Here is a 21418-nt window from a genome sequence, read left to right as displayed (position 1 = left end):
ATAGCCTTGATGATTTTGGCAATACGAGCATCTTCAGTTTGTAGAGTAGCAGCTTCATTACCATCAAATCATTGCTTGAGGAGATGAGGCACTTTTGTTGTTCATCTTGAAGTAGTTTTTGAGAAGTTGAATGAGATCTTCAAAAGACGGTGGTGGAAGTGGTGAGTTTGTAATTCCACCATCTCAGGCATTGGCATCTTCATTGTGGTAGAAGCGTCATTGGGGTTGGTTGAAATCAACTCCCGAATCCATGGGTTTGTGAAGAAGAGGCTTGAATTGATCGGAATAGGTGGTTAGAATTTTTCCTAAGTGCTTGGAAAAACTCTCAAAAATTTACAATTTTTTAAAAAGGATTTTCTAACAATTTTTGGGATTTTCGAGCACAAAAAGGGGATTTTTGGGTAAATAAAGGGGTTATGGAAAAATAAAAAAGATTTTTAGGATTTTGGAGAAATTTTGCGGAGGCTGAATTAGGCTTTAGGCAGAGTTTCGGCATGGGATTAAAAAAAAAAATTTGGATTGGGTTGTAAGATTTTATAAGAAAGTTTTTATAGACTTTTGAAAAGAAGTAAAGCTTTAATAACTTTGTAATATAAAAGGCTTATAAGATTTATTATCTAAAGTGTAGAGAAAAAATCTTAGATGACCGAATCGCGTAACGCACAGGTGATTTTGATAAAGTAAATTAGAAAAAACGAATCTCCGTGCACCGTTGGGAGGAAGAGGGAGATGAATTGCAGTAGGAGATTCAACTGACAATGGTGGGCCGATCAGGAAGAGGGATTGAGAACAGTAAAATTGCTTTTGGATTTAAAGTGATTTTTGCAGGTGGTTTTCAAAATGGACAAGTGGTTTTCCACCTTGGATGGACCATTAGGTAATAGATTTATGGGTTTTTGCAGGTGGTTTTCAAAAATGGACAAGTGGTTTTCCACCTTGGATGGACCATTGGGTAATAGATTTATGGGTTTTTGTTACCCATTGGTCAGAAATTTGGCTTTCTTAAAAAACCTTACACTGTGTATGTTTTGAATGAAAATTTTTACCTTTGGCCAAACTTTTTCATTTCTTTATCCACCAGCTCTTCATGGCTTCAATCAATTACAATCACTCTTGGCTTTGATAACACTGTTGTGGGAGGTTGACATGAACCCATAATAGTGATTGCAATAAATAAAATATTGAAAATAAATAGAACAAACAAGATACTCAATACATAATATTGGGTCCAATTTGCCCCCACACGAGTGCACCCACTCTTTTTCTTGGTGTACTATATATTTCATGGGTAGCCTTTGGGGCTCAAAAATAGTATGCTTTACAAAAATGTAGACATCTTCAAAAATAGTATTCTTCAAAAGTGACTTTCTTCAAAAATAAAAGTTTCTTGAGCGTGCAAGCTAGGCCTCTTTTAAAAATAGGTGTGAGCCTTGAACCTTATAAAAGTGCACATGTCTTGAAAAATAAAATATGCATTAGGGAGCTTTCACATGTACCAATTAACATATACACATTGCTAATAAATATGAATACCGTCCAAATAAATTAGTGGCACTTGTCTTCACAAAATCAAATATTATTTATTGATATTTAAAATTTATCATTTCAAAATATATTTCTTGACCAACACTAGCTCACCTCCATTATCCGATCTAATGATCTACACTTTAAACAACTAGCCAATCAATTAATAAATTATATGATTAAAAATAAACATCCGTATAAAATTTCATATCAATAAGACGATGCAACCAATACTTCCCATGCATGTACGGATTCACCCTCATACACATAAAGTAAGCTAAGATTGCTCAGATTTAGAAGGGCGTCCCAATCTAAACCCGTCTAGGAGAATTCATAATATAAAAAACCTGGAAATAAAAATATTTCATGAGTTCTTTTAAAAATCCATAATTACACAACATGAGAATACATATAATATTCCATGAATTCATCCTCAATAACATGTAAATAGACTCTCCCTTTGATTGAGATGCCAAGTTGTATCTAGGGTCTGGTATTAGTAGGCCTTCTTGAGTTAGCATCTTTGTTTATCGTAAAAGTTGATGATGCTGAGAATAGGCACTTGTTCTTGTATGAAGTTGCTATGTTGTACATCTCTTAATATATTTTCCTTTTCTCTAAAAATATTCGAGAAATAATGAAGGCGCTTTTCCAAAACTAACGATGTTATAAACGATATTTATATATATTTTTAATGTGAGAGAGTACGGATAGGAATGTCATCTCTATCTCTATATCTCTATATCTCTATATATTATATAAAGAAAGAGTTCCGTAAAAGTGCCATGTGGAAACTATTTGGAGGTTCGGGAAGAGAGGAGGAGGTTGGAGTACAATTTGAATTTGGAGGTTTGAAAAGAAGTGTGACTAGTATCTTATAAACTATGTCCTATAAACCCACTAGTATCTTATAAACTATGTCCTATAAACCGAGGGGCGTTGTAAACCATATCGTATAAACCATGTACTATAAAAACCACATATTATGTTAGTAGTGTACGATGAGCACATAGAACACCTAGCAAGTTGAAAATTAATGTATTAATATACGGATCACTCTCGAAATAAAAATGATAATGGAACCTTCACACGCGTCGGGCCCTCGAGCAGGGCCACGGTGGGTACCATTAGGACAGATATTTTAGAAGGGCCCGCGCACGAGGCGATAGAGCTTATCCACACTGAGTCAGCTTCCACTGAGTCGTGCTGCTACAAAGTTCAAAGGCGTCTGCGCATCTTTGAAGAATCGTTTGTTCTGAATCATGGGGCTGCTTGACAAGCTTTGGGACGACGTTGTAGCAGGTCCGCAGCCTGATCACGGCCTAGGTCGCCTTCGCAGGGATGGCAAACACAGTCTCCCACTGAAAGGTGCGTGTATATGTTGAGAGGTGCGATGTTAGGGTACTTGTTTGAGTACGTGTGATGATCGGCATGATGCATGCAGGTTGGTGTTCGTCTATGTGGTTTCTGCTGAAGTTGTGCGATTTTTGTGAATGTGCAGAGCATGATTATGAGCGCGAGTCCGTGGCGCGGAGGATGGAGCGGAGACTCAGCGGCGAGTTCCAGCAGCAGCAAGAAGAAGCGCGCCGTGCGGTGGCGCAGAGCGTTAGCGGGAAACCGGTTCTCAGTCTGGTACTGCCGGACACCACCAACTCTCAGCCTGAGCAGGCGATTGCAGGAGGATCTGCTCCGTCCACTCCCACGGGTGGTGCTACGTCGCCCACGTCCGGATCGGATCCGACAGCCGGTGGTACGTATGCGTATGCACATTCGCGCAGCACGAGCTTCTCATTAAACGCGTTGGGGTTGATATTATAGTTCGCATGCTTGTTTTCTTTTTTTCTTTCTGTTTGAGAGAGAGGCTTGTGTTGGGCTTTTGCGCATGCGCAGCGAGGGAAAGGGAGAATGTTTGGCGTAGTGTATTCCACCCAGGAAGCAACAAGGCCATGAAGAAGATTGGCTCCGACAAGTTCGACAAAGCGCATCCCAACTCCCCGACAGTCTACGACTGGTAAGTGAGCTTGCAGTGGGTGTTTTTTTAAAGAATTTGTTGAACTTTAGACCTCTTCCTGCTTAAGCAGAAACCCACATTGGGAAGTAGTGGTGTAATTATGGTCCTTCTAGAGGATTAGAGATTATGGTTGCCTTAAGAGGATTAGAGGCTAGGGTCCTTTGAGGATCATTAGAGGTTATGGTTACGTTATAGGAATTTGAGGATTGGAGGTTATGGTCCTCTTAAAGGATTAGAGGTAGTGGTTAACGTCGTAAGAGGGCTAGAGGATTTGAACCGGTACAGTTATGGTGGTAAGAGGACTTAGAGGATTGGAACTGGTACAATTATGGTAATCTTAGAGGAATATGGTTCATCTTAGAGGATTAGAGGCTAGGATTAGAGGATATCTTAGCAGCGGAGTAGAGGCTAGGATTAGAGGATATCTTAGCAGCGGAGTAGAGGATTTGAACTCCACAGACGTTTCCCTTACCCCTTGCCGGTGGCAAACCCAAGAATTTTCATTGAGTCTGTCTGTAAAATCGTTCCCATAGCATGATGCCTATATTTCACATACAGGCTTTACAGTGGGGAAACGAAATCGAGCTGGCGTTGATCATGGAGCAGAGATGAGTGGAAAATCTTGGGAGGCAGTTGATTTCTTGTACATATGGTGGACGATATGTGTTTCTTTTTTGAGTGCGGAGGTTGAGACCTCCAGTCCTGTACATGTCTTTTATGTCTCATTTTCGGTGTAACATATGTCTTCCATCATCGGTGTAATGTATTATTATGTCTCTCATTTCGCGATACAAGGAACTCTAACCTCCTTCATGTACTTAGGAAAATAAGCCCAAATTACTATACAAATGGCCATACATATAGACAACAGTTTGCTATAGACAATAATTTACTATATATGGTAAGTTCACATAGCAAAACTATGTAGAAAAGCCACAGGTTGTCTATATAGTACTATTAACTATATAGCAACATTATCTAGTGCTTTACCATATAGCATTACTCCAGTAAATTTTTGTCTATAGAAAAGCTAAACATTGTCTATAGTCACTCTATCATATTAATTAATTAATTAGGCTTTGACAGGTTTGATTAACTAATAATTAATATCCTAGGCTTACCTAAGGTAGTCAGCTTACAGAAACGATCGAGCATCAGCAGGTAGAAAACGAGAGCACACCGGAAAAAACCTGTTCTCCTCCCTCGCTGTCTCTCGCTCTCATCAACATCAAAAAATTTACCCTCATCATTCGATCACCCTTAGTTTGTCCTCTCTCTCTCTCTCTCTCTCTCTCTCTCTCTCTCTCGTTCTCGTTCTCGTTGCAGCGTGACACTTGTCAATTTTTTCTTCGATCGGAAGTCACTCGAACCTTCCCATCTCCCTCTAGAGTAAATGGAAAAAATATTATTGAAAACTTTTATTATTAAGGCTTCGAGCTCCAAATGGGTACCTTAATAAAACCAGATCTCCGAACCTTCTTTCCTTGTCTTATTAATTAATGAGATTTGTCTAATTAATTAATGTGGAATGAGATTTGTCTAATTAATTAATGTGGAGACAATTTGGTATCCGTATTTATTTAATGACATTAGACTAGTATCCGTATTTATTTAATGACATTAGACTATTAACTTTATAGCAACATTATCTATATCTAGTGCTTTATCATACAGCATTATTGTAGTATTGTAGTAAATTTTGTAATATAGAAAAGAAAAATAGTCCTGTAATTTAATTACAGTACACTAAGTTACTACTTAAAAGATGTAAAAATAATGAATGTAAAAATAATGAAATAGTAATAGTAATTTAATTACAGTACACTTTTTTTTTTCAATAAAAGGCATTTTCATTACTGAAAAAAGACAATACAGGTTACAAGAGTCGGAGAATTAGCTATGGCCAAGCTCCTGATACATGGAATCATGGGGGATTACAGATTATCAAAGTACTGAGTTACAAGATGGCTTCCTATAGGTTACATACCGGGATTCATGGGGGATTACAGATTACCTAAGAACAGAGTTACAAGATGGCTTCCTATAGGTACTGGAGCTTTAGAACATAGGAGAGATCAATCTTGACGAGTTGCTCTCTCTTTTCTTGTAGCTGTAGTAGCTTCAACTTCGCCTGAATGTTCATGGCCGACCTTTCAATCTGGACTTTAGCTCTTGAAATTTTGGTCTCAATGGCAGTGAGCTTCTTCAGGTAGAATCTCTCTCCAGCGGAGGTGAGCTGACTTTTGAGGGTGTTAGTATTCCTAGTACTGCCATTGTATAAGGCCGCTAGTCTTTCAAGCCAAAAGAACCAGAGAATCTCTGTTCTAATTACAGTCCACAGCTCCGTAGAGCATCCTATTGAATCACCAATGAGCAGATGTTTCCATGACAGTGATGTTTGCCCCCAACTAGCCACATATTCATTAAGTTTCTTAACCATTAGCTCTATGGCAGGGCACAAAAGAAATATGTGGACATCTTCTTCTTTGTTGCATCTGCTGCAAGTACCATTGCCCTTCCCGATAGCAAGAGCCTTTTTCTGAGTCCAGATGGCTCTGTACATGATAAGCCAAGCTAGGCAGGCTTTCTTAGGTTCCACATGTTTCCCCCATAAGGACTTAAAGAGAAAATACCATTGTCTTCTGTCTTTGAGGATACTCCATCTTTGGTTAAGAAACCGATGGATAGGAGGGGAGGAGACTATGGGAGGGATAGGCCAGATGTACCTTTGGGATTTCCACTGGAAGGCTTTCAACTTGGGGGGGACCTCTATTGTCATTAGCCACCAGTCTTCCCTCTGCCATAGCATCAGTCTTCTCCCAACAGTGTCCAGCTGTGAGTCTGAGAGGTTATGTTTAGCTATGAGATCCGCTCTTGCTAGCCATGTTTTCTTTTCTCTGTCCCACAGGTCTGCCCATATCTTAATGCCCATGTTGTGCAGCTTCAGAGCCTCTTCCAAATCTTGAGTATCCGTTGGTGGCAGATCAAGGGCAGGCCACCATATGGAGTCCAGAGGATGCAAACCCAGCAAATCTTTGAGGGCCGTGGCTAACTCCAACTGCCCTTTCACCTTCCCCCAGGCCTTCCATATCGAAACCACCAGTTTCGATCCTTTTGGGTTTATCCCGTGTTTGCTTCCAATAATGGTTAGATGGGGGAGGTTTTTCCATCTATGTTGGCCTCTAAGAGCAAACATGTGATTTTTCCTGTTGAGAAGCCACGCCCAACTCTTGTCCTGGTGCATTAGTCCTCTCAGAATCCATTTGGCTGCCAGTCTGTCAGCTAATTCTACTATGTCTAGAATTCCCAATCCTCCAAGCTCAGTGGGGAGGCAGCAGATTTCCCATTTCACTTTGGCCACTTTCTTTACCCACGGGTCTCCTCCCCAGAGAAAGTTCTTGCAAAGGGACAAGAACATCTTCACATCTTCTTCAGGAGGTCTCCAACAGCTCAAGAAGTAGATTGCAGTTGGAATGATGCAGTGGTTAAGCACCATTTTCCTGGCTGCCATATTCAGTTGTCTATTTTGCCATTTTATTAGCTTGACTTCAAGTTTTTGCATGACCCATTGCCATCTTTTCCTTAGAGACACTCTGAATCCCATAGGTATTCCAAGAATCCTAATAATTTCACCATCCTGGATAACCTTGCATCCTTCTTGTAGGAGCCAGTTAGGCGGGGGCTGAATGCTGGTTCTGATCCCTGTTTTGTTGTGGTTGATCACTGAGCCAGAGGCCTTGCAGTAGGTTTGCAGACATTCCCAAAAGGTGTCTATGCTGTTCTCTTCATTTTCCACAAGAGCATTGGAGTCATCTGCGAACATTTCCATGCACACCTGTTCTCCATTACCAAGTAAAATACCTTTCAGATCACCTTTGCTTATTCTGTCATGGATAAGCCAATTGAGTCCATCCGCCGCTATTGCATACAGAAGGGGGGCCAGAGGGCAGCCTTGCCTGATGGACCTTGACAATTTGAAGGCTTGTGTCAAATCTCCATTGACACAAACCTGTGCAGAAGCATTGCCCAATAAGGTTTTAACCATGCTACAGAATCTAGGGCCACAACCCATGTGTTTCAGAGCATCCAGCATATAGTCCCATCTAAGTCTATCATAGGCTTTGTCAAAGTCTATTTTAAAGAAAATGTAATCCTGCTCTGATTCTTCTGCATATTCCATAGTTTCCCAAAGCGTGATTATAGTGTCCAGAATGAACCTTCCTTTAATAAATCCCTTCTGTTCCTGTCTTATCCAATCATTCATATGATCTTTCAGCCTTAAAGCAAGAGCTTTGGCAAAGATCTTGTAAGCGCTATTGAGGAGAGTGATCGGCCTCCAGTTGGTTATAATGTCCCTGTCCTCTTTTTTGTGTATAAGTTTAATGATTCCTGCATTGACAGTCTGGGGGAGGGCTTCGAAGAGGAGGGCTTCATTCCAGATTTTGAGAAGGGGCTCTATCAGAAATTCTTTGGAGGTTTGGAAGAATTCCGCTGGGAGGCCATCTTTGCCGGGCGATTTCTTGACCTTGAGCATGTCAATGGCTGTGGCAATTTCCTCTCTTGTAATTGCTTTGTCCAGCCAATGGGCTTGTTGCTCAGGTACAGTTTTGCGCCTGCTCTGTTCAATAACCTTAGTTGCCCCCGTTTGTTCCTCATCCGAGGTGGTAGTTTCTGTGAGGAGCGTTTGGAAATGCTGTGCTATCCAGGCTTTATTGTCTTCATCCTTTAGCAATAGATTGCCTGAGCTGTCTTTCATGGGGGGGATTGTGTTCGCTGCATGTTTTACTTTGAGCATTTGGAACATCTCTTTAGATGGTCTATCTGCTTTCCCAGCCCACCATTCCCTGAAGAAGAGGGAGCTTTCCTCCAGTTCTTGGTCTTCAAGCTTGTGGAGTTTGGCTCTCGTGTCCTTTAGCTTCCTCTGAGCTGTATCATCTCCATTGTCCACCCTGTCTTCAAGCTCTTTAATCTCTTCTATACAGGCTCTTTTCTTCTCAAACCTTATCTTTTTAACCCCTTTCCTGGTACTTATGAGCAGAGATTGCGTAGATTTTACTGCTAGAGTCCAAGCTTTAGCGGGAGACAGGCCTACACTAAAGAAATGATCCCATATCTTTTTAATTTCTTCTTGTATCATGGGGATTTTAAATAGGGCAGGGTCTGTATGAAACCACTTGGAGCCTCTTTTTTTATCTTCTTTATCCAGAGAGGCTCTAATGGGGTAGTGATCTGACAAACAGGTATCAAGTATAGCTTTGCATTCCACATTGACATACATCCTGCTTATTTCTTGGCTGACATAACATCTGTCTATTCTAGCTTTCCTCAGAAGCTCTCCCGTGCCATAATTTTGCCATGTGAATTGGCCAGGGGAACCAATATCTACTAGATTAAAATGTTCTTTGCATTGGTCCCAGGCCAATTTCTCTGCCCCTGAGATAAGTTTACCCAGCTTCTTGTACCTATCTTCCTCCAGTTCAACCATATTCAAATCACCTATTAAAATTATAGGCTCATCATATTCTTGCATGATCGAATGCCACATTCTTGCCCTCATAGCTTGGGGGCAGTTTGCATACATTCCAATAAGCACAAACTCCTCAAGCTCAAATGCTACCCATTGATCAAAAGTATCTATTTGAAAATCTCTAATCTGATTCTCCCATCTTGGGTGCAGACCACAGGCAACTCCTCCCGACCCCTGTTGGTGGACTGTGTATATCCACATGAGATTATTGCTAATAGTATTAAGTCTTTGCAGAAGGTTATCTCCACTAACCTTAACCTCCGTTAAGACCAGAGCATCGAAATTCCCTTGTTGCTTTAGCCAAGTCTTGACTTTTTTGGCTTTATTGACGTCTGTAAGTCCTTTGACATTCAAAGATAGAATCCTCATGGAGGGGGTGTTTGATTAGGTTTCTTCTGTCTCCTGCTCTTGTTGACTTCTATGGGAGAGTCCTCCACTTGGCCATGAGCTCTTTTGAGCTCTTTGGAAATGTCCATTTCATTATCTGCCATAGTAGGCAGTCTTTGGTTCTGTTCTGTCCCCTTCTCTATAGTGGTTTCTTCTACTTCGAGGATATGGGTATCCTCCAGTTGAGCCAACTCTGACGTCAGACGTTTGAGGTCGATTTGTGTTCCTGGAACTGTTTCCAGCAGGTCCTCATCATCGTCTGAGAGTTCAGGTTTATCTAGAAGTGTGTAGAAGTTGGCTTTGGTGTTGGCCAAGTTAAACTTCTTTTGCTTGAAGGTTTTTCTTTTGGGGATCGGCGTAAATCCTTCTCCCCCTCCTTTTCCTGTTTGTGAATCTCTTCCTATAGGGTTAGACTGGTTGGAAGAGGAGCCAGAGATAATGGGGGGAGAGCTTGCCAGAGGTTCTTTTCGCCCTGATTCAGTAGGAGGATTTCCAGATGGAGGAAGCATTTCATTCTGTACCAGATCTCTTTGCAGGGGTTTTATCTTGGAGGGGGCTTTAAGTGGGCAATCCTTAATGACATGCCCTTTCATCCCACAATGAAAGCACGCATGCGGGAGGTGTTTATAGAGCACTTTCTGCACAATGCTGTACTCTCCACAGTTAATAGATATTGACTCTTTAAGGGGTTTGTCAAGATCAATCTCCATCAGGACTTGAGGGTGCCAGGAGGGGTTGATGAAGGTTTTCGGTCTATGTCCCAATACTTTTCCTAGAGAGCCTGCAATCTTGTCAGTCCACTGATACATATGATAGGGTAAGTCGGGGAGCTCAATCCATACCGGACATGTAGAGGGTTTGGGGCCACTAGCAGAGAACTCCTTAGTCCACCTGAAGAAACAGAAAGGAGCATTTCTGTACATCCATTGACCTGCCCCTAGAATTTTGATCGCCATAGCGCTATTTTTAAGCAGGAAGAGGTAGTATCCTTTGGGTAGTACTTGGACTGCATCGATTTCTACCCCCAAGGGGCTCCAGGTATCTTCCATCCATTTCCTAAGAAAGTCCACAGGTGGGCGGGGGCCAAAGAGTAAGCCAACAATGCATCTGGCTGAGTAATCTGCTTCCACATCCCGCAGAATATCCAAAGGGAGGTTAACCTTAGCAATGGTCGATTCAGCATTGGTTGTGTTGTTGGAGTCATGCTCCATGATGTCATCAGGGAGGAGCTGTGTAAGCCTCTGCTCATTATCTTTTTCAAGAATTGCCCTTATCTCGTTGTCCGCTTCCTCGGCAATCCTTCTCCTCATCTCTATCATCGATTCCTCAGTCCATGGCTCTTTGCCTTTGTATGAGAGTGGAGGCCATGGAGTTACCGGCTTCCTTGTCTGGTATCCCGCAGAGAAGGCTTGCACCATTCCTGCCACCGTTCCATCCTTGGGGTTGGGTCCACCTTGTCCCCTGAGCAGAGAAGGAGTCCCTCTAAGCACCAAAGGGAGGGCTGAGGGGACCACGTCCTTTGCTAGAGACTTCTTGGCTGTCTGTGCACCTTCTTCTATTTGGTTCTGGTCGTATTTCATCAAAGCATCTCGATTCGCATCCGTGGCAGGAGGCCTCTGGGGGAATTGTTGGTAGGCCGGAGCTTGAATGCTTTTGACAGGAACCGAGCCCTGCGCAGCCACTGTGCTGGAGCTAGCGCCCTGCGCTCTGAGCAAGGTGGGGGTACCCCTCCACTCGGTGCCCATGCACGCGAGGGGGGGAAGCTAGCTGTTGAAAGGCAGGCAATAGACCAACGCCGCAAGGCGGAATGAAAAAAAAACAGAGAAGAGAACTGCTAAACCTTAACGGGCGAGGGCCGTTTCGATTTCTTGGAGCTCCCCTTTCCTTGTCGAGCCTTTGCTGAGCAGAGAGCCGATCCTCGCCCACAGACGTCTTGTGGGCCGTTTCGATTTCTTGCCGTTTTTGACCCCACGTCCTCTGCTTACAGTCTCTGAACTTCGAGTCCGCCCTCCTCGGACGCAAGCGCCTCACAGAGCAGAGTTTTCTTCAGCGCATCCCGTACCGTTGAACTTCGAGTCCGCCCTCCTCGGACGCAAGCGCCTCACAGAGCAGAGTTTTGAGTATACAATTCAATTACAGTACACTAAGTTACTTGAAAGATGTAAAAATAATGAAATAGTAATTAATGTGAAGGAGAATTTGGTATCCGTATTTATTTAATGACATTGGACTATTAACTTTATAGCAACATTATCTAGTGCTTGACTATTAACTTTATAGCAACGTTATGTTACTTGAAGGATGTAAAAATAATGAAATAGTAATTAATGTGAAGGAGACAATTTGGTATCCGTATTTATTTAATGACATTAGACTTAACTTTATAGCAACATTATCTAGTGCTTGACTATTAACTTTATAGCAACGTTATCTAGTGTTTTATCATACAGCATTATTGTAGTATTGTAGTAAATTTTGTAATATAGAAAAGAAAAAATAGTCTATAGTAATTTAATTACAGTACACTAAGTTACTACTTAAAAGATGTAAAAATAATGAAATACTAATAGTAATTTAATTACAGTACAAAAATAATGAAATAGTAAATTAATCTAATAGTAGTGACTAGTTGAGCGACTACCCGCCAAGCTCTGAACTCTGCCTCCCGCCAAGCTGCATCGCCGTCTGTCTTTCTCTGCGGGCGGATGCCCTCCCAAGTGCATGGGCACTGAGAGGAGGAGCCCCTCCCTTGTTTGTCCCCAGCTCCCATCACCTGCAAAATCCAACCAGATGCTCAGCAGTCACTCTTCCGGTGCCTCTCCCTCTTCAGCTCTGCAAGCTCCTAGAACAAACCAGTGGAACCAACTCCCAGACAAGCCCTGGGGAGATGAATCAGTAATAGAAGCAGTAATGGAAGAAAACACCCGCCTGATGCAAGAACTCAAGGAAGCTAAAGAGCAGCTGCTATCTTCAAAAAGCAAGGATCAACCTAAAGAAGCCCCCATTCCCCCAAAGGAAATCAGCCAGATCAATAATGGAGTCCAACAGAAAGAACCTAGCAGCGCAGCTGAAAGAGGTAACCCACAGCCCTTATCAGTCCATGTAAATCTTCCGATTGAACAAGTCAGAAACAAAGTTGAAGATTACTCTGAAAGATGTCTGGTCGGCCTGCTTTTTGGCCCGCGCCCATCAAAGGAAGCAATGAAAGCCTGGATCCGAGACAACTGGTCCTCCATAGGAGTTGAGGTAACGCTCACGCAAGCACTGGCCAAAGGATACTACATCTTTATGTTCAAAGAGGCTAGCATGGCTATGAAAGTCATCAGCTCGGGACAATGGATGTTTAGACACCTCCCATTTTGCTTTATGAGGTGGACTAAAGACTTCAACCCGGATGGCCCAAAATCTTCAGTTTACCCCGTGTGGGTAGAGCTCCCCAACCTACCCATTCACCTTACTCCTTGGATCAAAGCCATCCTAGCTCCTTTGGGTCAAGTTCTAGGCACCAAAGCCTTCACTGATTACAATCCCGCTTGGCACCCCCAAGTCCTCGTTGAACTAGACCTGTCTCTCCCCCTTCCGGAAGAGATATCCATTGGGTGCGGGGAGTTTTCCATTTCCCAACCAATTCTCTACAAGCATCTTCCTAACTCCTGTTTTCACTGTGGAAAACAGGGCCACCTCATCAGGAATTGTCCCATAAAGAATCCTCAAATCATTCTTCCTCACCTAGCTAACAAAGCTCCCCTCCCTCAGCCCTTGGTCCAATCCTCCCCCTCCTCATCCAACCCGCCATCCAAAGAGCCTGATATGCCAGTAGGCAACAGACGAAAGCCAAATGTCAAACCCAAATCCGTTGTGCCTATAATAAAGCCTAACAGGTATTCAGTCCTGGCTGCCATTCCAGAACCAGGGGTTACCGAAGAGGAACAGGACTGCGTGGAAAGTACTCCACTAAACAAGCTAAGACTAGAGAAGGAGGTGGACAACCTTGACGATACAGAAATGGGTACTGTATCCAGCCCAACAAAGGGGAACAGAACTGGTGCACAGCCAGATATACCGAATGACATGGAGATCAGTAAAGAGCTTAAGAGAGGGAGAGCTCAACTTGGAGCCACCCCCCAATCAGCCACCAAGGGAGGAGCTAGCAAACCCCCCAACAAAAGATAATGAAAATAACCAGCTTCAATGTAAAAGGCCTAACTGACTTGAACAAAGCGCAACTGGTCAGACAGTGGCTGAAAACCAAAGGCCTCTTGGACATCATTGTTCTAGTTGAAATCAAGACTACAGGAGAAGAGCTGACCAGAAGGCTCAACTCTGTCTCTCCAGATCACTTTTGGATTCACACCCTGCATACCCACGGAAGTGGAGGCTTGGCCGTGGGTATTCACCTCGACCTTAGCTCCGAGCTGAAGGGCTTCCACATAGGACACAACAACCAATGGATTGCAATGTATCTCAACAACTTTACTCTCGTGGGAATCTATGCCCACGGACCTCAAAAACAAAGGACTGAAACATGGAATTCCCTCCTCAGCCTGCAGGCCCCCACCCTCATTCTGGGAGACTTCAACATGGTAGAATCCCTTCAAGACAGGTTCCAAGCCAAGGGGCAGGTCCTATTTGGAAGAGAGAAGCTTGCTTGGGAGAAAGTCAAACGTAAACTCAAGCTGCAAGACCTAGGCCAGGAAGGAATTTTCTCATGGCAGAACTACTCAACAGGGGAGCTCAAAAGGAAAGCCAGGCTGGACAGAGCTTATGCCAGCAACGAAATTGTAGCAAATCATAACAGATGTGAGTGTCAGGTTGACTCTTCGACCTGCATTTCTGATCACTATCCCATTATCACCACTATGGATAATCAGGACACCAGGCACAAAGCTGGATGGTTCCACACTGATCCTACCCTTTTTAAATTACCCATGGTCAAGGAAGAGATAGCCCAAATCTGGAAATATTTCTTCTCTCTAAGCCTTCCCCCTGCTAAAGCTTGGAACCTCGCCATCAAGTCCACTCAAAACCTCCTCAAGCAAGTAAGGAAGGAAGTTTCAGCCCATCGGTCCAGTAGGCTCAAGAATCTGCAATCTCAGCTTAGGATACAGGAGCCTTCTCCCAACCCTGAAAATCTAAACCAAATCAGAGCTCAAATCAAAAGGGAGGAGGAAATAGCCCTTCAGCAAGCAAAGCTCTTCACCAGAGACTGGTGGGCAGGTAAAGCTGATAGACCGAGTAAAGAAATGTTCAAGATGCTTAAAGTGAAACAAAGACAAGAACATCTTCCCCTACTCTGCTTCAAGAATGGTGTCAAGGCCAGCAATCATGATGAGAACAAGCAGCTCCTAACTGAATACTACAGGGACATCTTTCTCGAAACTGGGCCCCCCTCTCAAAGCAAGATAAAAGCCATGCAGATCATTAAAGAGGTAAGGGAAGCCACTGCTCCTCCTAATCTTGCTAAAGTGCTGGAGCGGGACATCTCTCAAGAGGAAATAAAAAAGGTAATAGCATCTCTCAAGCCTAACAAAAGCCCAGGGGAAAACGGATTGGCTGCTGAATTCTACCAAACATTCAGCGAGGTTGTAGTGGACCCCATCCTCCAGGTTTGGCAAGAAGCGATAAAATATGGAGCACTGCCCTCCCAAGCTAATCAAGGTCTTATCAAGCTCATTCACAAAAAAGGCCCCAAGGAGGAAGTTGGAAACTGGAGACCTCTTACAATGCTTAACAGTGTCTACAAGATCATCGCCAAAGCCCTTGCCAATCGTCTGTCCGAGCACATGGATAGCTGGATAAATAAAGAGCAGAAAGGTTTCATCAAGGGTAGATATATACTAGATGCCATCATAGCACTTTGGGAAGGCTTTGAATATGCTGAAAAATCTAATCAAGATTTTCTCTTCATGAAGATAGACTTTGAAAAAGCTTATGACAGAATACACTGGGATTTCATCCTCCAATCTCTAAGGGATATGGGTTTGGGACCTCAGTTCACCCACATGGTCAAAACCCTCTTCGGGAATGCCAAAGCCAAGATTATCTACAATGGAGAGCTTTCTGCCCCCTTCCCTCTCCAAAAGAGCATCAGACAAGGCTGCCCTCTAGCCCCTCTCTTATATGCCATAGCCTCAGATGGCCTCAACTGGCTCATTAAGGACAAAATGAAAAAAGGAGAGATAGCTGGAATAAAGCTCCCTAATGGAGACCAGATGTGTACACAGATGTTTGCCGATGATACCAACTGTCTGATAGCCAATGAGGAAGAAAGTATAAAGGCTCTCTGGGAATGCTTACAAGTCTATTGCATGGCCTCAGGCTCCTCGATCAACCATTGCAAAACAGGCATCAAATCTCTCATAGATCCACCACCTAATTGGCTTATGGAAGCAGGATGCAACCTACTCCATGACGGGGAGATTTTCAGGCTGCTAGGAATACCCATGGGCTTTAAGGTCACTCTAAAACAAAGATGGCAGTGGGTCATGGAAAAGATAGACAATAAGCTTCTGAGATGGAAAAGAAGACAGCTCACCTTGGCAGGGAGGATCATGATTCTCCAACACTTCATTCTGCCATACACCATCTTTTTTATCAGCTGCTGGCGGCCACCAGATTCTGACCTAAACAACTTTACCAAGCTGTGTAGGAACTTTCTCTGGGGCGGTGATCCCTGGAACAAGAGCATACCCAAAGTCAAGTGGGACATATGCACCACCCCTAAAGTAAAGGGAGGACTAGGTATCCAGGACATCAGGATCACTGCCAACAGAATGGCATCTAAATGGCATCTAAATGGATCATAAGAGCTTGTGAAAATCCATCTGAAGATTGGGCCCAGCTTCTCCTAAAGGATACTCCCAGATTTGTTATCACGGGATTCAATAAATGGAATAGCCTACCCCTCGCAACCATAGTCATATCCAAGTTCTCCATCTCCCCCAAGGGCAGTCAACTAGTGTCCTCAATATGGAAAGCTTGGAACAATGTCAAAATGTTCCTTAACCCAGCCCCAAACCTTCGCATTTCTAATGGTGCTATGGCCGGGGATTCCTGCTGGTGGTCCAGTCTCCCTTTCCCCCCCCCCCCTTCAACCTGAGGAAGCCCAAATAGCGCTTAACCTCCACAAGAGAGGCATAGTAACATGGGCAGATCTCAGAGATCAACAACTAGGAACCTGGCTTTCAAGAGCTGATTTAGGGGCAAAGTACGACTGCAGGACCCCGGAGCTGGACCTCGTACAAAGCAGAACCTCGAAGTGGGACCTGCAAGAGACCTGGAAGCTGAACTTCCCTTCTACTTTCAACATCTGTGCTTACCAATGGACAGGCAGTAAACCTCTCCTCCCCATCCCTAAATTTTCAAAATCCCCTCCCATCCACCTACCCCTCAACCGTAGATGGCACCTGCAGTGGGACCGCAAAAAATGGTACAACAGCCTCAGGAACCTCTGGAACCCCCACACTGATCCCAAGAAGTCATGCCTAGCATGGCTCATTGCTTATAGAGCTCTATGGACCCAAAGCAAGGCAGCCAAATTTAATGTGGCCTCTAACCAATGCGCCAGATGTGGACTCCCAGAAGACGATATTCATATTTTCATACAGTGTCATCACATTTCACAATCTCTCAAAGAACTGCAAAACACAGCATCTAAATGGGGCACAGATCTATCATGGAAACAGATATTACTGGGAGAAACCATAGGATGTTCTGACATACTATGGAATGTCATTAGAACCGAATATCTGTGGCATGCATGGATGCTTAGAATAGCAGCAACGTTCAACAATTCAGATATCAAAGGTCCCCCGTTGTCTATCAGTTTAAGTACAACATGCAGCAGGTAGTACTGGTCTCAAAGATTACCTTACCTAATCAGCCTAGAGGAAAAGCTAGAAATTAAAAGTAACAGGAAAGCATCAGACTTCATCAAACATAAATTGGAAACAATCAAGGAAAAAATCAGGTTAGTCATGACCAAAGACAGAACTCTGATTGACATAATCTGCAGGCAATAAAGCTGATCTTCATTCAGTTAACAGACAACAACAGGTTCTCTACAAACCCAAAATCGGAACCAACGGATGAATGATTCAGGACTCATTCAATACACAGTACAAATGATAACCAGTCTCCTGCAAGCCGACAGAAACAAGGAAGGACAGGTCCCGGAAAGTGACCTGCAAGACCAACTTGTCAGTACCAGCCCTAGCACCGTCCTCAAGGCCCACCACATCAAGAAGGGCAGATACCCGCGAAGGCCCCTTTGCCCCCCGCAAGAATGGTGGAATACATCAGAACAGAGCAACCGAGTTTCAAGCCAATCATCTCTGCAGCGGGGAGTAGCTGGCACCGACACCTTTTGCAGGCAATACAAGGCCCATCAACACAGATGACGAGTGAGATAAAAACAAGGGGCCTCAAAAGCCAAAATCAAGGTCCTCAAGATGATGCACGGCATCAAACCTGAAGAAGCTGCATGTAATCAGACCTGATTCGAGCCCTCACAAAAGAGAACACCTTAAGAGATTACCAAGGTCGGAGGAAGGAGGAGTCCACCCTCTCTGAATCGCAACCAAAAGATTGTTTGACAGGTTGAGCCCCTCTTTCGATTCCCAGAATCTGCAGACGGCTCACGTGAAGGGGATCCTGCAGAACAGCTTGGCGACGACGGCAGTGAATCTGCAAACCAGGCTAAAGCACCAGCATCCTCCCACAGTTCGGAGAAGAGTGGGCGGAGCTAGCTCAGCCCGTGATGGAAGAGGCAAAGGAGGAAGATGTAGTGCCCATGCTAACCCCACCCGTCGACCAGACAGTTGGAGCCGGCGTCGGGGCAAGGATTGATCATCAAGTGGAAGGAGGAATAGCGAGAGAAAGCCACCGATGAACGTTCAGGCTCGGCTCGCCATGCAAAGATCCCACCCCCCTCACACGCGGCGCACATGCCTTAACGTGCGCCGCGCTTGCCAATTGGCCTTGCATCCTCGGATCCTTTTCGGAATGTCCCTCAAGAGAGTCCACGCGTCAGCCATGCGAAAGTGGCCCTTGTAAATCCGCCCCTCCCTTTTTCTTAATATAACAGCCCTTTTTTTTGAAAAAATAATGAAATAGTAATAGTAATTTAATTACAGTACACTAAGTTACTACTTAAAAAATATAAAATAATAAAATAGTAATAGTAATTTAATCACAGTACACTAAGTTTTACTACTTAAAAGATGTAAAAATAATGAAACAGTAATAGTAATTTAATTACAGTACACTAAGGTACTACTTAAAAGATCTAAAAATAATGAAAAACATTGTCTATAGTAATTGAACAGTCTATAGTAATTTATATACTAAGTTATTACGTAAAGAATTTATATAACCAAAGGTTACTTGACCTTTATGTATAATTTTTGTAAAGTATAATTTTGGTAAAAAAGAAATTATATAACCAAGGATACTTGGCCATATAACCAAGGTTACTTGGCCTTTATTTAGATAGTTTATCTTTTTTAAACAAATGACTACGTCCAAAAGTTACATTTGAAACTCTAAATAGAAAAAAGAACATAGCATCAAACAGGTCATTACATATATAAAATATACTTATTTAGTTACTAAAGTTACTATTATATAGATGTAAGTATACTAAGTTATTACGTAAAGAATTTATATAACCAAAGGTTACTTGACCTTTATGTATAATTTTTGTAAAGTATAATTTTGGTAAAAAAGAAATTATATAACCAAGGATACTTGGCCTTTAAAGTATAATTTTGGTAAAAAGAAATTATATAACCAAGGTTACTTGGCCTTTATTTCGATAGTTTATCTTTTTTAAACAAATGATTATGTCCAAAAGTTACATTTGAAACTCTAAATAGAAAAAAGAACAACATAGCAGCAAACAGGTCATTACATGTATAAAATATACTTATTTAGTTACTAAAGTTCCTATTATATAGATGTAATTATTATTCATTACATGTATAAAATATACTTATTTAGTTACTAAAGTTACTATTATATAGATGTGATAATTATTAAAAGAATCATTACATATTTAATAACCAAAGATGACGAGCTTTATTTAGATAGCGGAATGCACATTATTTAAGTAGTCCATTATACTCTGGGGAAAAAAATGAACATAGCGATAGAAGTTACTTATAATAAACAAGTCATTACATGTATAATAATATTTAGTTACTAAAGTTACTATTATATAGATGTAATTATTTTTTCAAAAAAAAAGGCAGAATTGATTAGAAAGGAATCCGAGATACAAGGGTCACGTGTCCAACATGCAGTGGACACGTGGCCAGATGCAATGGCCAACACGTGTGCATGTGAGAACACGTGTCGGCACATGCGGGCCATGCTCCTATTGGCTACCAGTCTTTTCGGCTCCTACTTGTTCTGCATGCATCCTTCTCTTCCGAGCAGTCGATCTTGCAGAAAGCTCTGGCCTTTTCGATGCGTAGAGGAACGGCGGGAGGCTTGGCGCAGAGGAACGGTGGGGGTGAAAATCTGTTCGCCGCCTCCTCATTCTGCATGCTTTCTTCTCTTCCGAGCAGACGATCTTGCAGAGCGCTCTGTTCTTTTCGATGCGCAGAGGAGCTTCGGGAGGCTTGGAGCGGTGCTCATCCTTGCTATCTACCATTTAGGTGGCGTCTCGGAGAGGGTGATGGAGGCCTCTCCCCGTGGCTGGAGTCCTTCCTCTTTGTTTGGTATTCTCTTTTGTGTTTCTTCCATGCGGGCTCGAGTCAGGTCTGCTTTTGCATTCAGATGAATCTGTTTTGATGTCATGCAGCAGCTTGTGTCTCTTTGGTTGTTATTAACTTTTGAATCCCCTTACCAGCAGAAGTGCCCTTGTTTTACACGCCAACGCCATCTAGATTTGATGAGCCTTCTTCTGTATGCACTTCTACTCAAATGGTGACGGTGCAGTCTCCTCCCCGCTAAGGTATTGATTGGCCTTGAACTCAGCTTCTCTGTTCTGATGCTTTCCCACCGTTCTTGCAGAAGGTAGAGAGAACTTCGCGGGTAGTTGCACCTTCCTGTTATGGCGAGGCTTGAAGTCGAGGCATGGACTGGTACTGGCATGTCTGTCCTGAAGGTCACTTTTCGAGGCTTATCCCTCATTGTCTCTGTCTTCTTGCAGGGATCTGGTTGGCATTTATACTGTACATTGAAAGTGTCCTGATTCAGGCGTCTACTGTAACCTATTGTGGGGGTTCGCAGTGAAAATACTGATACATGATAGCTTCATGAAGATCATCTTTACAGACTGCAGATTACGTCAATTAGTGATCTGTCTTTGGTCATGACTAGCCTGATTTTTTCTCTGATTGAGTCCAGTTTGTACTTGGTAAAGTCTGAGGCTTTCTTGTTGTATTTGATTTCTAGCTTTTTCTTAGAGCTAATTAGAGAAGGCAATCTTTTAGACCAGTATCTGCTGCATGATGTGCTTAGGCTAACTGAAAGCGGAGGACCTTTGATTTCTGGATTGTTGAACGTTGTTGCTATTTTAAGCATCCATGCATGCCATAGATATTCGCTTCTAATGACGTTCCATAGCGTATCTGAACATCCTACGGCTTCTCCCAGTAAAATCTGTTTCCAGGATAAAGCTTTGTCCCATTTAGATACTGTGTTTTGAAGTTCTTTGAAAGATTGAGAGATGTGCTGGCACTGTAGGAAAATGTGTATATCATCTTTTGGGAGTCCACATCTAGCACATTGGTTAGATGACACATTGAATTTGGCTGCCTTGACTTGGGTCCATAGAGCTCTATAAGCAATGAGCCATGCTAGGCATGACTTCTTGGGGTCAGTGTGGGGGTTCCAGAGGTTCTTGAGGCATTTTTTTCGGTCCCACTGAGTGTTCCATCTACGATTGAGGGGTAGGTGGATGGGTGGAGATTTAGTAATCTTAGGGATGGGAAGAAGTGGTTTGTTGCCTGTCCATTGGTAAG

The 21418-nt window shown here is 42.9% G+C and overlaps 2 protein-coding genes across 3 annotated transcripts; both read left to right on the top strand.

The window, feature by feature from the left end:
• The first annotated feature begins 2514 nt into the window (after positions 1 to 2514).
• LOC147619108 (dormancy-associated protein homolog 1-like) lies at positions 2515 to 4324 on the top strand. The gene is made up of 4 exons (XM_086774299.1): positions 2515 to 2892; positions 3026 to 3274; positions 3415 to 3535; positions 4094 to 4324. The coding sequence occupies exons 1-4, from the start codon at positions 2787 to 2789 to the stop codon at positions 4128 to 4130; spliced, it is 513 nt and encodes a 170-aa protein (XP_086630425.1). The 5' UTR covers positions 2515 to 2786; the 3' UTR covers positions 4131 to 4324.
• Positions 4325 to 18692: 14368 nt separating this feature from the next.
• Positions 18693 to 20891, top strand: LOC147619107 (uncharacterized). Of its 2 annotated transcripts, none has more exons than XM_086774298.1 (2): positions 18693 to 20406; positions 20605 to 20891. In XM_086774298.1, exon 1 carries the CDS (start codon positions 19771 to 19773, stop codon positions 20230 to 20232), a length of 462 nt encoding a protein of 153 aa, XP_086630424.1. In that variant the 5' UTR covers positions 18693 to 19770; the 3' UTR covers positions 20233 to 20406; positions 20605 to 20891. The 2 variants fall into 2 exon arrangements, with proteins under 2 accessions (XP_086630424.1, XP_086630423.1); XM_086774297.1 differs by having other exon boundaries at positions 18693 to 20536.
• Positions 20892 to 21418: the final 527 nt, after the last annotated feature.

The sequence above is a fragment of the Cibotium barometz genome, chromosome 34, assembly GCF_041138505.1.
Source record: "Cibotium barometz isolate CiBa-2024 chromosome 34, ASM4113850v1, whole genome shotgun sequence".
In the NCBI taxonomy this organism is placed as follows: domain Eukaryota; kingdom Viridiplantae; phylum Streptophyta; class Polypodiopsida; order Cyatheales; family Cibotiaceae; genus Cibotium; species Cibotium barometz.
This window is presented reverse-complemented; position numbering and strand designations above follow the sequence as displayed.

What these genes read in the sequence shown, in the direction of transcription:
- LOC147619108 (XM_086774299.1), top strand. Translation starts at nt 2,787, where the DNA reads ATGGGGCTGCTTGACAAGCTTTGGGACGACGTTGTAGCAGGTCCGCAG. An exon ending in ACACAGTCTCCCACTGAAAG is followed by an intron (nt 2,893 to 3,025) that starts GTGCGTGTATAT and finishes GTGAATGTGCAG; the next exon opens with AGCATGATTATGAGCGCGAG. An exon ending in TCCCCGACAGTCTACGACTG is followed by an intron (nt 3,536 to 4,093) that starts GTAAGTGAGCTT and finishes TTTCACATACAG; the next exon opens with GCTTTACAGTGGGGAAACGA.
- LOC147619107 (XM_086774298.1), top strand. Translation starts at nt 19,771, where the DNA reads ATGGCCAACACGTGTGCATGTGAGAACACGTGTCGGCACATGCGGGCC.